The sequence below is a fragment of the Neltuma alba genome, unplaced genomic scaffold, assembly GCF_004799145.2.
Source record: "Neltuma alba isolate B1F8T4 unplaced genomic scaffold, ASM479914v2 tig00006175_pilon, whole genome shotgun sequence".
NCBI lineage: Eukaryota > Viridiplantae > Streptophyta > Magnoliopsida > Fabales > Fabaceae > Neltuma > Neltuma alba.
This window is the reverse complement of record NW_021634374.1, coordinates 7,910-22,301: the sequence shown is the minus strand read 5'-3', so window position 1 is coordinate 22,301 and position 14,392 is coordinate 7,910. Positions and strand designations below refer to the sequence as shown.

The 14,392-nt window shown below is 33.5% G+C and overlaps 1 protein-coding gene across 1 annotated transcript; it reads left to right on the top strand.

Moving 5' to 3' along the window:
- The first annotated feature begins 2,927 nt into the window (after positions 1–2,927).
- Positions 2,928–13,794, top strand: LOC114749781 (vacuolar protein-sorting-associated protein 33 homolog). The gene is made up of 22 exons (XM_028938318.1): positions 2,928–3,225; positions 3,313–3,352; positions 3,604–3,684; positions 4,031–4,225; positions 4,332–4,442; positions 4,584–4,649; positions 4,840–4,947; positions 5,073–5,117; positions 5,968–6,024; positions 6,385–6,476; positions 6,949–7,000; positions 7,195–7,251; positions 7,597–7,659; positions 7,755–7,861; positions 9,031–9,153; positions 9,465–9,546; positions 9,625–9,695; positions 10,538–10,618; positions 11,344–11,401; positions 11,597–11,658; positions 12,314–12,407; positions 13,277–13,794. The coding sequence occupies exons 1-22, from the start codon at positions 3,173–3,175 to the stop codon at positions 13,364–13,366; spliced, it is 1,788 nt and encodes a 595-aa protein (XP_028794151.1). The 5' UTR covers positions 2,928–3,172; the 3' UTR covers positions 13,367–13,794.
- The last annotated feature ends 598 nt before the right edge of the window (positions 13,795–14,392 follow it).

Below are 14,392 nucleotides of genomic sequence, written 5' to 3'. Positions count from 1 at the left end.
TTGTCCATTCAGTTTTATTTGCATCTGATACATTACATTCCCCATGATTACATTTCATTACATTCTCACTGATTTCACAAACCAAACGAGCTATAGAGGATTGCTCATGTCGCTTTATTTCAATTCAATATCGAAATTCTGAAAAAATTTTAATGCAATATCGAAGGACCAAAATGAAATTATGTTTTAACGGTAAGTGATTGAAATTCATTAGTTTATTTTCTATAGTTATATGCACATTTTAACAATTACTTGTAAAATTTAGAAATATACTTTTCTGGTTCTAAATATAAGACCCTTGTGCTACATATGTAAAATTGTAAGTTTGAATTTATAGAATTTTTCAAAATTTTGCAAGTGTTTGAGTACAAATACATATTTTAATAACAAGCAATAGCAAAACTTGTACGAAAATTTTCAATTTTCAATTTATAAAATCACATGTTTTGTTATAAAAGAAATTTTATGAATAAGTTTACTGATATGGATATATATTTGAACGTCTAACAAGGCAAAATTAATTTGGACGTAGTGTTATTAGACCTATTACTCCCTTTTAAAACTATTAAATAAAACTTAACACCATTTAGAATTCTTATTATTTAAAATAAAAGGAAACTATAAAGACCTCTAAATTAATTTTCCTAACTAATAATAACAAAATTTACATATGGATTGGTCATTTGTCATCAAAACATAATTTCACTTTGATTCTTTAGTACTACAATGAAAGTTTATAATTTTTCACAGCCAAATTGAAATAAAATCACATTAATATTTATTTAACGAGGTTTTCTCTCTCTTTTTCCATCAATCAACATATATTAAAATAGCTAAGAGTTGACACCTCCCACCACCTCTTATAAAGTTTGTGTGGTTTATATCTCATATTATCAAAACAGGGATGGGCAGTGACGATGGGTGTAGGGGAGAGGGTGTTAAATTATCTAAATAAAAGAAGGGAATATGTTCAAATATAGAGCACTTTGATGGAGAGGATTCATCGTTCTTGGCATTACCAAAGACAAGTTCGCAAATGATATTTTTTTAAGGAATTATTAAAAGTTTTTGTTTGAAGTAATCAATTATCTGTTGGCATTCGCTTAACTTCGTGGAAGGAACATCATCTTAAATTTTCATTCTTGGAGATTTTACAATTTTATTATTGAGATAATTAATTTTTTAATTCTTATAGTTTTAACTTGATTCGACCCTTAAATTTTAGAATTTTAATATTAAGATGATTAATTTTTTTAATTCATATAAGAATTTTTCATTATTCTTAATTTTTTTGAAATTTAATTATGGACGATTAAAATTCAAAATTTGCATGTGTTTACACACAGGCATATACAGGCGCGCATATGTGTGTGTGTGTATTTATATGTATAAAATCAATTATCACAGTCATATAAAAATAGATTTTAATAAACAATATAATATTGGAAATAAAAAATTAAAATATCATTTTTAAAAGTTTTTAAATATATATACCAATGTATAAAATGCCCTTGCTCATAAGTTGTTGTTTTTCTTTTCGCCGCTGGAATTTATTAGTTATTATATATATTTATGAGTTATAGATATATTAATCTTTAATATAAAATTTAGTTTAACTTTCAATCTGATTCTAAATATAAAATTTTAGTTTATTTTATCTCTTATATTTATCTATTAATAGTTCTCGTAATAACTATATATATATATTAAAAATTCTATTAAATAGCAATTCTAACTAATAGATATAATTAATAAGATATTTTAAAAAAAATAATACTTATTCATTATAAATAATTAACTTAACAAATTTTATTAAGGGAAAATCACAAAAAAAAGATTGTGGAATTTGAAAAATTACAAATAGGGACTTGTGACAATATTAGTATGAGTTTTGATAATAACAGTAGGGGTGTTCATGAACTCATTAGTCTGATGTGCCCACTCGAGCCCGCCATAAAAATGCCCAGCCCAGCCCAAAAAAACATAGCCCAAGAAAAAATGAGTATTTTCGGGTTGGGCAAATCACGGGCAAGACTGGGCCGCAGGCATAGCATGCAGCCCTACCCATTTGGCTTTGCCCAAAATATATAATTATTTATATTATAATATATATTTTAAGAATTATAATATATATAGTATAATATTAATGTACTATATTTTATTATATTTCAATAGCCAAAAGGGACATTACTCCCTTATATTATTAGACTTTATATTTTTAAAGTTCTAGTTTTTTTAAAAAAAATATACCACCTTTTTTAATTTCTCTAAATTATCTTGCTATGTACTATAATTGTCTTTTAACTTTTCATGTTAATATCACTTCATATATCATGAAATGATACTAATTATACCAATTTGAATATAATACATAGATCTCTATAAAGTATATTAAACCATAAGTTAATAATATAATTGAATATGTTAATATAGCCTGTATTTTTTTTATATGTTTCATTATTTTCTCAACTTTATGGAGATTGATGCAAATTATTTGTACTTTAAGGCTTTAATTACAATTTTTATTATCTTGTTTTTAATAAATTATGGATATTGTTAAATTCTTAAAGTATAGATATCTGTTAAAATATACGGCAATGTTTTAAATTTCATGACTCAAGTTGTAAAATTGGGTAAAGGAAGCCTGTCCTGTCCAATTCGCATTAGCTCAGCCCAAAATAACTAGGATTTCTACTGGGCAGGACCAGGTAGATGCAATCCGTTTATCTTTTGGGCTCGCCCTGCACTCCCCTAAATAACAGCATGGGTTTTGATGAAAAAGTTTTGTGAATGGGTCTTTATCTGTAATTTTTAAAGTTTTATGGTCTGTTTTTGCGATTTTCGCTTTTATTAATATTCTCAAACTAAATGCAGCATAATGTAACTTCCCAGCCTATTTTCCCTGCCAACACTGAACACGCTATTTCCTCTGTTTATCGTGCTAATGAAATTATGAGAAGCTACTGCTGCGTTTTCGCTTTTCTAAACTGATCTCACTGACTGCAAACTTCCTGGAAATCTCGAAGCCTTCTGGTAGGTTCAATTCAAGGATCATCTAGCTCCATGCTCATGGACTCGTCGAGCCTGAATTATCATTTCGGATTTACGCTTTGCTGAGAACATAAGTTCCAACGAAACTTCCTGGATTCGCTGAGAATTATTATCGTTCTCAATGGCTCAAATTCCCAACCTCGACAATGCTCCTGTCAATCTCACATCCGTTAGGTAAGAACCAATGCTCTGTGATCGTTATGAAGTGTACGTCTTCAAATTCAATGTTGACATTGTGGCTCCCTTTTTTGCTTATTTCAGGGAACAGTCTCAAAAGGAGCTCATCAATATCCTCAAGAATGTGAGTGCTTTGTTTTTAATCCCCGCCATTTATTCATTTCCCAAAATGGAAATATGAGCCATAGAAAATTTTTTTTTTTATTTCGGCTTACTTACCATGGCTTAAAAAGATGTAACTAAGGAATTCTGAGTTCCATTCTGCACTATAACTTCATATGCAAGTATTCTACTTGATTTTCTTGCTTGCATATGGTAAAGTTACTAAATTTTGACTTTACGAATGTTTCATAAATTGACTTGGAGTGCTCGCAGGTTCGAGGAAAAAAGTGCTTGGTAATCGATCCGAAGCTCGGGGGATCTCTCTCCTTAATTATACAGACATCAATTCTGAAGGCACTTATCCTAAAACTACTCTTTCCTTTGAGGTCTTTTTTGGGACTAAGGTTATGGTGATATTAGTAAAATTAATCCTGGACAATATCATTCTATAGCTATCTTTTTTATATTAAACAAGAAGCAGAAGAAGAAGAAGAAGAAGAAGAAGAAGAAGAAGAAGAAGAAGAAGAAGAAGAAGAAGAGAGGAGTGACAATATGCTCTCCATCAAAGATTAATTTTTTTTTCCCTCTTGCTTAATTCAGTGAATTCATTTTTTTTATTTTTCATCTTGGTTTTTTGCCCAACAAGCAGTTTATTTAGTTTCTGATGATATTGAGTGGTCTTATTTAACTATTTAAACAGGAGCTTGGGGCTGAATTACGGCATCTTTCAGCTGAGCCAGTTCAAACTGACTGCAGCAAAATAGTTTACCTTGTGCGCTCTCAGCCTAATTTGATGAAATTTATATGTTCAAATGTTAACAATGACGTATCAAAAGGACTGCAAAGAGAGTATCATGTTTATTTTGTCCCTCGCCGCACTGTAGTTTGTGAGAAAGTAAGTTCTTTTTTAGGGGAAATTTATCCATTCTCCTTGCTCTAAGTCCCTTTTATTAATACGTTTCTTTATGCATACAATATAATTCATCATTTTTGTCATGCAGGTTCTTGAAGAAGAGAAAGTACATCACATGATGTCAATAGGGGAATATCCCCTGTATCTTGTACCAATGGATGATGATTTGCTCTCGTTTGAACTAGACCTTGCTTACAAAGTATGGTTGATGTTGCTGTAGTTACACATATCCATTGGGGCTCGTATCTATTTTAGCTTGTTTTCTTGGCCATGACTTGGCTTGTACTTATTATTTCTATTGACTAATGGCTTATTCTATTTTTCCATCTCTTTGTGGTAGGAATGCCTGGTGGATGGTGATACAAGCTCACTTTGGCATATTGCAAAAGCTATTCACAAACTTGAGGTTTTAGATTACATTAGTATTTATATAGATTTGTAATAATGCAACTTAAGAATAATTAGTGGGGATATATCAATAGAATTCCTTTTCTATGAATATCATCGCAAATATGAAATCTCATACGATTATTTGGTCTGTATATTCTCTGATATAAATATTATCATAGCTGTGATGCTTTCACTATATTTTACAGTTTTCTTTTGGATTGATACGAAATGTGAGGGCAAAAGGGAAAGCATCTGTGCGTGTAGCAGACATTCTAAACCGCATGCAAGCTGAGGAACCAGTTAGCTCACCCGATGTAACTTTGCATTACTCTGCTTCTCTTCAAACTACTTAGCATTGTTGATAACAAAGACGACAAAGTTATGAGATCTTGATGAAAGTGCTTCTTATAACTATTCACTTGCGTTATTGTTTGTACAGATGCTTGTGCCAGAGATAAATACTCTTATCCTCTTAGATAGGGAGGTAAGTCCTTTTCACCATATCATCTTAGATATTCATATGACATTAGGTAAGTCAAATTATGTATGTGTATGGTAGTCTATTTCATTGCTTCTCCTATATACAACATAATCGCCCATTGAAATTCTGACATCTATTGGGATAACGAACCCTGACATAAGATTAGATGGAGTGTAAGCTGGGCTTGACGCCAAAATGATGTAGAAAAGAACTAAAAATGCGAGGGAGGAATTTCGGAAAAGAAAAACTGAGTAGTTGGTGAGGATGATACTAAGGTTTTGAATGATTATGGACATATGTTTGCAAATGAGTGTGGTAAGGATGATACTGAGGTTTGAGTGATTATGGATAGAAAGTGGTGATAAAGGTTGATGCTATGATTTCATTTGCAAAGGCTCTTACACTTTCTTTCTCCCTTTAGTAAAGAATTATTGAAAAACAGGGGAATGAAGTATATGTCAATGTGAAATCGACAGTTCAGTCTACTGAAGACTCGAATATTTAAAGCATGTGAATGTTGAGATTTGATGTTTAAGCTTATGTTCACTTAATATTAGTTTTTCATGAATTTAGTTCTTTTTTTATTACATACCATTTGAATTGTAACTCAGTTCACTTATTTTTAGTTTAAGGGCTATTTCTTCGTGATGTCTGTGAAGAGTAATTAATTCAAGATTCTTTTTTGAAGCTGCTAAATTTGAAAATTGAATATTATTGCATATATATTTTATGCTTTGGGTTTATTTTCTATGCCATTGTTTATGTCTCCTTTAGAGTTCTTGTTATGCCAGATACAGTTGATGTTTGCATAAAAGGTTGATTGGTCATTGAAACTGATTACTTTTTGATGCAGGTGGACATGGTTACTCCTTTGTGTTCTCAGTTAACATATGAGGGGCTTGTTGACGAGGCAAGTTAACTCAGAAGCAGACTATATCTTTTTAAATGAGCAACTATTGCACAAAAGATTTTGTTATTTTGTCATCCGATTGGGTCTTTTCCTTAGAATTTTCTTTAAACATGCTTGGTGTTGTGTGTGTGTGTACCTATGTGAAAAGAAATTTAATTTGTTTATGATATTATGGATCAAAACATGGGTTTTTGGCATATGTCATAATTTCAGCAAGGATTTCTGAACAATACATAAGCTTCATGCCCCTTCTATTTGAAATTTTAGTGTGAGTCTGTGGTGAAGCTGTATATCCAGCGGTACACAATAAGACAAGATAAAATTTATGTGTAGGCTTAATGGAAATTCGTATCATTGTAGTTTCTGCACATCAACAATGGTGCTGTGGAGCTTGATTCATCTATTATGGGTCAACAAGAAGGAAAAAAGATGAAAGTTCCTCTTAATTCAAGGCAAGTTATTCGCTTTACTTGTTTTATTTTGTTAGTTACGCAAATAAGTTTTGCATTTCCTAGATCATTGATTTTTTCCCCCAAATTGACTTTAAATTTTATTTCATGTTTTCTCATAAACTCTCTTCAAGCTTATAACTTAAGGAGGGGTTGTGGTATAACCCTGCCAAATAGTCACTGAATAAAGCAAAAAAGAGAACAACAGCAGATATAAATAAGGGAGATCCTTAGGTTTTGATATCAATGCTTAGAAACTGAATCAGAATTTAGGGTATGGATGGAACACCTGGCAAAAATCTCAAAATTTTCCATAAAGTGTGGTTAAAAAGAATGCCGCTGGTTCCTTATGCCTCCATCAGCATTATCTTTTTGGCCATGTTTAAATGCTGTTTCTTTATTCTTCTGTTTTTCTATATTTTGTCTTCCTTTTGCTTATCTATTGGTTTTACATTCACTTGCATTTTTACGTTAGTGACAAGCTTTTTAAGGAGATACGGGATCTCAATTTTGAAGTTGTTGTCCAGGTTACTTCATTTTTACCACCTTTTGAGTCATTAAACATTTTCTTTTTTATATATTAATAATCCCTCTATCTCTCTCTCTCTCTCTGTGTGACGCACCTGCATGTGCGTGCATTCTTGAGAGTTTGTCGAAGGGTTATTAGAAATATGATATTTGGATATGTTGGAGCTCTATTTTCTTAGTAGCTGTATTGCAGATTTTGCGTCAAAAAGCTACATCCATGAAGCAGGACTACACAGAGATGACAACTACTGTAAGTAGATAGGTTTATCCTTGGACGCTGATTTTTCTGTATACACTTTGCATGTATGTAGAATTTTCATGAAGTTCCTAGTGATTTTTTTAAGATTTTTTTTAATATCTTTTTCTGCCTACAGGTGGTCAAATTGTCTAATAACGTGAAGTGAGGCTTTTGTTGTTGTATTAGATTATAAGAGTTTTTCATTAAGTGCCTGACAAATGAGAACCTGAATAGTCCAGGATTACTTCATGATAGCGCATTTACCTTATCTGCTGCAGTAATACTAGTTTTATTAGTTTGGGAAAATTTAAAGGCATTCACAAATGGTTTTTAACATATGGTCTCCATCATATCCAGACACAGACAGTTTCTGAATTGAAGGATTTTGTCAGAAAGCTGAACTCATTGCCAGAAATGACTGTAAGATTTTTTATTTTTACTGTTCTTGACATTTCATCAATAGGATTTGCCTCGTGATTTTTAAAATAATAATTTTCTTTAAATTATTGCTCCAGAGACACATAAATCTGGCACAACACTTGTCAAAATTCACATCAAAGCCATCATTTCTTGGGCAGCTTGATATGGAACACACAATAATTGAGTCCCAAAGTTATGACATGTGAGTAGTTGTATATTTATTCCAATGTATACTGAGAGCAACTTGATATTGAACTCACTTATATGTGCTTGCTAATTTAAAATTTGCTTGAAAAATGTGGACTTTGCACTTGTTCTGCTTGATGTCATTTGAGTTGTGTTTGATAAATGCATGCTTCTCCATTTCTCCAGCTCACTATGAAATTTGATGACCTTTTCGCTGAATGCCACATTTTGTATTTACAATTTCTTTCATAGCAAATATTAAGGTGTGGGAAACTTTGTGGACTGCAGATACTTGTATCAATAGAACTTTTGAGATGATAAGTAGGAAGCCACAATCAAATCTCCTTCCAAGTTCCTAGTCTTTCCTTTTTTTCTTTAATGAAACTAATCTAACATCAAAGAGACATGATTTAACATTGCCTTTGGGATATGTCATTTCAATTTTCCTTTTTTGCTTTTTCTTACGGTCAATAATACACTGAGTTGAATCTTAATCGCTACTAAGAGTTATTAATAGATAAAGACTAATGGTTTCCTGCTATATCGGTTCTGTTGCAGTCCAATTGCAAGGTATGGGACTTGAGTCCTATATTGGACGTATAGGATTTTATGTGAAATTGATATGGTCTTTAGGCTTTCCAGTCTTGTGAGATGGCTTTTTGCTGCGGCTCTCTAAAAGGTTTCTATATTGCAATTGTGCATTGTTGTTAATGGGTTAGCCTAGGTTAAAAAGCTATTACTAAGACGGACTACACTGTACCGGGATTGTCTAGTGCTGAGGTAATTTTGAGATCCTACATTGGAAGCATGAGACTTTAGTCCTACCTTGGGCTCTCCAACCTACTGCCTAGCTATTAACACGTGGTTCTGTCAAAGTTTCCCATCACAGTCATTTCTTCTGCTATTATAAACTTTCAAGCTACAGTTATGATTATTCACCTAGTGGGATTATAGATTTATGTTATGTATTTTATGTCTTATGGCATGCTAGCTGAATTTATATCATATGAATTTAGATCTGTATACAAGATTTTTTTTTTTTTTTGGGTATTATAAAAACTGTCATTTCTATTGTTTTCATCTGGATTAGCGTCTTGCTGCTTTTGATGTGATATGCTTCAAAGGATGCTGCAAGTGCATCACTTAAAAACTGTGAAACATATGTTGTTCGATTCATACATGCAGATGCTTTGAGTACATTGAGGAGATGATCCAGAAGCAGGAGCCACTTACCACTGTCCTGCGCCTTCTTATATTATTTTCTGTTACTAATTCAGGGTTGCCAAAGAAGCATTTTGACTATTTGAGGCAAGATTTTCATGCTTAATATGGCCTTCCTCTTTTTTCCCCCCCATTTGGTGACACATTAGATCTTGGCTCTCTTTAACTTATAACATTAACCCCCATTTTTCATTTTATAGCTTTTTTTTTTTTTTTTGGAGGACTTAAAGATGTCTGTATATTTTATGCTTCCAATTTAGGAGAGAACTAGCCACAGCTATGGGTTTGAGCACATGGCAACACTAACTTATAAGATTAACCCCCTATTTTGCATTTTATATCTCTTTTCTTTCTGGGAGGACTTAAAGATGTCTGCCTGCTTTGTATTTCCAATTCAGGAGAGAACTACTTCACAGCTATGGGTTTGAGCATATGGCAACACTAAATAATTTAGAGAAATCTGGACTCCTAAAAAAGCAGGTATATGAGTTATTTGAAACGCAAATATATTTAAATGTTTACATTTTTAATCTCTCATTTTGCATATGATCCTTGCAGGAGTCAAAAAGCAACTGGTTTACTGTAAAACGTGCTCTACAGCTTGTAGTTGATGACACTGACACAGCGAAGTAATATTTGTTTGACTAAATTTTGTATTGTTTTGTGTTAAGTTCATGAGTTGTGACCATGATCTGCGTTTTGGTCAACATGATGAGGGATGTGCAGTAGAATTGTAGTGTGTTGAACCTTTATAGGTATATGCTGCATTTTCAATGGGGTAAACTTCTGGGAGAATGCTATGGCAGAGGTTATGCTGGGATCGTACTGTACAATTTGTTCAATGCTTTCCATTGAGACCATCAAAATTATTTTTGTTGTTTTCTTACTCAGCTTGCCTATGCTTTGGCAACCCTTTTCAGATTAGATGACATTGTTCAATTTGAGTCCCTAATAATCTTGTGCTAGGTCTAATTCTGAGTCCTTTTTGCTATGTACCACAACTCTTTCCTCTTCCCTTTACCTGTCCTCTTTCTTCTTTTTTAAAATTAATTGTTGTTGCAGTATTAGCTTTACTTGATTATTGGTTGGATTGATGTGCAAGTGTCTAGGGCCTTTGTTCTTGCAATTAACCGTCATCATGTATACTGTGACCTTTGTAGCTCTGACACTTTCATTTATTGATGCCTTTTTGGTCTGTCAGTAGAAGAACTGATTGTATTTCAGTGTTGATTTGCATTGTCGCAATTAAAGACAGCACTTGCACTTTTGGGTCTTAAATTTGTCTTGCTTGTGTTATACTGGGGGAAAAAAACGTAGCTTATATATTGCCTGTTTTGTGGAGTTGTATTCTCACAACAACTCTATCTTTTTAAATCCTTCACTATCAACACTATTCTTGCACTCTATATTCACATTTTTCTTCTATTTCTTCTTCCTTACTAACATTGCAAATGATATAATGATATGGCAGCCCCAATGATATTGCTTACGTCTTCTCTGGATATGCACCACTCAGTATTCGTCTGATCCACCATGCCATTCGATCTGGATGGTAAATTTGAATCCTTAATGATAAATGTCCCCTAGTTATTTTTGAGCAGGAGAAATCACTGTATTGGATCATTGTCTACCTTTAAACACGAAACAAGTTTAAATTATAGGCACTGTAAAATTCAACTTACCATCCTAACTAATTGTTGGGCGTGGCTTAGTATAGATGCCTAACTGTTAGATAGCATAGGCAAACATGAATCAATGTGGACACCATCAAGTATAATTCAAATTGTTGTACACCTCTGCTCTGCGGATTGTAATAATACCCTATGCCCTAGCACGTAATTGCGTATAAACCTGCTATGACCGCTCTTATTGTCCAAGCTATGCATTAGATATGTTGAAGTAATGAAGTCCAAAGTGATATAATTATCAATAATAAAAATTGGCATGTATTGCTCCTTGTAGTGGGTGAACTCAAATTTCTGCTTAAAGCTGACAAGGCTAACTAGTGATGATCTTTTTATTTTGGTTACTCAAAATTTAGCGGCTGCTTGTTAGATTATAAATAGTTTCCCGCCATGTGATACTTTTTTTTTTAAGCTTTTATCTATGCTAAAGTTGTCACATTATTGCATGTATTGCTATGCTTTTACTTCAAACGACATATTTGTGAGTTAAGTGGTTGCATCGAATTTTCTGGGAATTCTGTGGTGGATGAATATAAACTTAGTAGTTCATTAACATTCTCTTAGCATTTAAATTTGATCATTGATATTTTAGGCGTCCTGTTGAAGAAATTCTGAAGCTGCTGCCCGGACCTCATTTAGAAACTAAGAGGGTCAGTGCGTTTTCCTACTCAAAATCTTGCATCCATGATGTAACTGTCAAAGTTTCTACTTTTGCTGGACATACAATTTTGCTTCATAGTTCATATCCAAGTTCTCATGCTGAATATTTCAAGTGATGCCAATACTATATTCCTTGCCTCTCTTTCTTGTAACTTAAGTTTTGCATTTTCTGCCTATTCATGCAGGGTGGATTCTCAAACAGCCCATCATATGACACTCTGTCTGGTGCTTCAACCAACATAGCTAAGTATGTATTCATCTGTGCTAGTTTTCTAGGATTTTGCATCCCCTGTTCTTTTACCCCTAGAAGAAGATGTACTTCTATAATTGTCAGAAGATGTTATAAATTCCTGGAAACTTATTTTGTTACATCTGTAGTCAGCATCTATGTCAAATCATTGCAGCTTAACATTCTAGCAGTAGATGATGTCATACATTTCCTGCTATTCTTATTGTATTTCACTCACTGTCAGTCACTTGTGGAGCATACTTAGCACCTTAGTTGAGGCTAGTTCCCTTGAGAAAATTCTTTGAAGCAGAAAAGTCTTCAGTGTGTTTAATTGATTTGTAGACATTCTTGTTTAGCTTCCTGAGTAATGTAACATTTGACACTGGTGGATTTACTTTACAAAAGGTGTTATCTAGGTTTAGTCCTTCGGGATTAGTTAGTTGTTTGTAGAAATTATTAAGAAACAACTATATCAAGAATCCGACAGATGACTTGAATCCCTAGTAGCCTATGAATATGGGATGATGGAGACGTATGATGGAGTGATTGAAATGAATAGTATTGTGTTTCCATTTTCTCTTGGTGTTCATATATTTGCTGATTTTTGTCGTTCTTGAAGAAACCAATAAATATGCTTGTTCACCCCTGTTATGACACTTTCCATATTTTTCAGAGTAACTGATGGAAGGCGTTCACTGGTGCTTGTGGTCTTTGTTGGAGGGGTTACCTTTGCAGAAATTTCTGCACTTCGGTTTCTTAGTGCCCAGGTATGTTAATTGGTGTAGTTTTAGATCTGCAGCATGGACTGCGGATGATGTGTGGTTACCCATACTTTTTCCCTGTAAATAAATTCTGGTTTGGCTATTAGCGCAGCTTTTCTTGTCTTCCAAAATTTGTAGTGGCAGCTGCATCTTTATTATATATCACTTATTAATATTCGGACGACGTATTAGGGACTATATGGGTGAGGGTTTTTCGTAAATTAGTAAATTATTTCAGCTTAATCATGTGGTTCTACGAGGAATAACAGATAATTTTCTGGACCTTTTGCAATTGTGATCTTTGCAGAGTCTGATGTGAATAAATCTCAGGATTCTTATTATTCAGTGCTACAATTTTTTTTTATTGGTGTGCTGCAGGAGGTTTTTTTTTTTCGGTGGTTGGGGGGGTGTGGGGTTTATGCTGCATTAGCATGGAAGTTTTTGTAATTGCATGAATATAATGGGGACACACTTCATACGCAGGCATAGTTATGGTTATTACGTCACACAAATGACCCGTTCAACTGGAGAAGACCCTTCAATACTAGAAACTCTTGTTTATAAACTGGTGTGCTCACTGTGGAGTTTTTGACCGTAGACGCCACTTACAACTTCTTCGTCCAACAATATAATATATACTGAACTTACTAACATACAAAATAATTTGGGGCCCTAAAATTCTGATATATTAGAAACAGTTGCAATTTTCATGATTCTATATCAACTTTTCCCACAACTGAGCAAGCCCATGCGTGTTTTGCATTGGATAACAAGTCTTTCCTTATCTTCCTACTTATCCCTGTGACTAAAGATCAAGTTTGAGGCTTCTCTTGGAATTTTTATCTTCTCATTTCTTAATTCGGATTGCCTAGCAGGAAGGAATGGCGTATGATTTGATTATTGGAACAACAAAAATAATCAATGGCCGCACAGTTGTGGAAACATTCATGGAGAAGATGGGTTGAAGAGTGAGTACGGTTTTCTATTATCTATATGTCCTCTATATTTGGCAGAGAAAACCAAGACCATCAAGGCGTTTGTTGACGGAATGCAGTGCTGAAAGCTTCATTGGTGCTATAATATCTTTTTGTGTTGATTTGTGGGCGTGTGAAAACTGAAGAATAGGAGCGTGGTCCTTTTGTGGGAATAATCCAAAATGAATAGCAAGAGGGATACTTCTTTATTTGCTCTTTCAGTTTTTGTTGCTAATGAGTGAACTTGGTATCCCATAGGTGTAACTGCTTTGATTTTTTTTTTTTTTACCCCCAGAATCATTTTTGTGTGTGGCCTTGAAAGAATGGGACGTGGAAGAAAGTTAAGAATAACAGCCTAATCTGATGTGTAATTGCTATTACTAGTTATAAATATGATAAGGACTTGTTTTCTTTTTGCAGTCGATGCATTAAAGATTCTCTCTTTTCTCTTCTCTAGTGCAACTCATACCATCTTGGTTCAAGTCGTTACGTATGTCGCTTTTAAAAGTTGTACGAGAAGTAGGGGCAGATCCAAAAAAGAATTCAAGTGATAATTTCTTCAAGTGATTATTTCATATTATTATTTTTAGAAGATTTTTTGGGGCATGCCCGGATAATATAGGTTTTTTTGAGCAGTCATGGAACCATGCGCATGCCATTGACAGATTTGTTGAAGAGTGCAACTTTCAAGTGAAGTGAGGAAACAAATCAAGCTTTTGAGATGCTTAAATCTACCATAACAGTGACAGAAGTAGACTTATTCTTCCAAATTCTTCTAAAAATTTTGCTGAGACTGATGTGTCTAACATTGGCATTTCGCAAGCACAGTCAGCATGTGGGAAGAAACTAATGGCAATAGCACAGTCAAACAACGGACATTATACTTGCAATGACAAATTTTTGCAATAAAGATTGATCACTTTGGGTTAAAACATATGTTGGAGCATCAATGAGTTATGATCACTACTAATTGCTGCACAAGTTGTAAGAGAATCAGAAAACGTGTTATCGGAAAAA

What these genes read in the sequence shown, in the direction of transcription:
- LOC114749781 (XM_028938318.1), top strand. Translation starts at nt 3,173, where the DNA reads ATGGCTCAAATTCCCAACCTCGACAATGCTCCTGTCAATCTCACATCC. An exon ending in AACCAGTTAGCTCACCCGAT is followed by an intron (nt 4,948 to 5,072) that starts GTAACTTTGCAT and finishes TTGTTTGTACAG; the next exon opens with ATGCTTGTGCCAGAGATAAA. An exon ending in CTCATTTAGAAACTAAGAGG is followed by an intron (nt 11,402 to 11,596) that starts GTCAGTGCGTTT and finishes CTATTCATGCAG; the next exon opens with GGTGGATTCTCAAACAGCCC.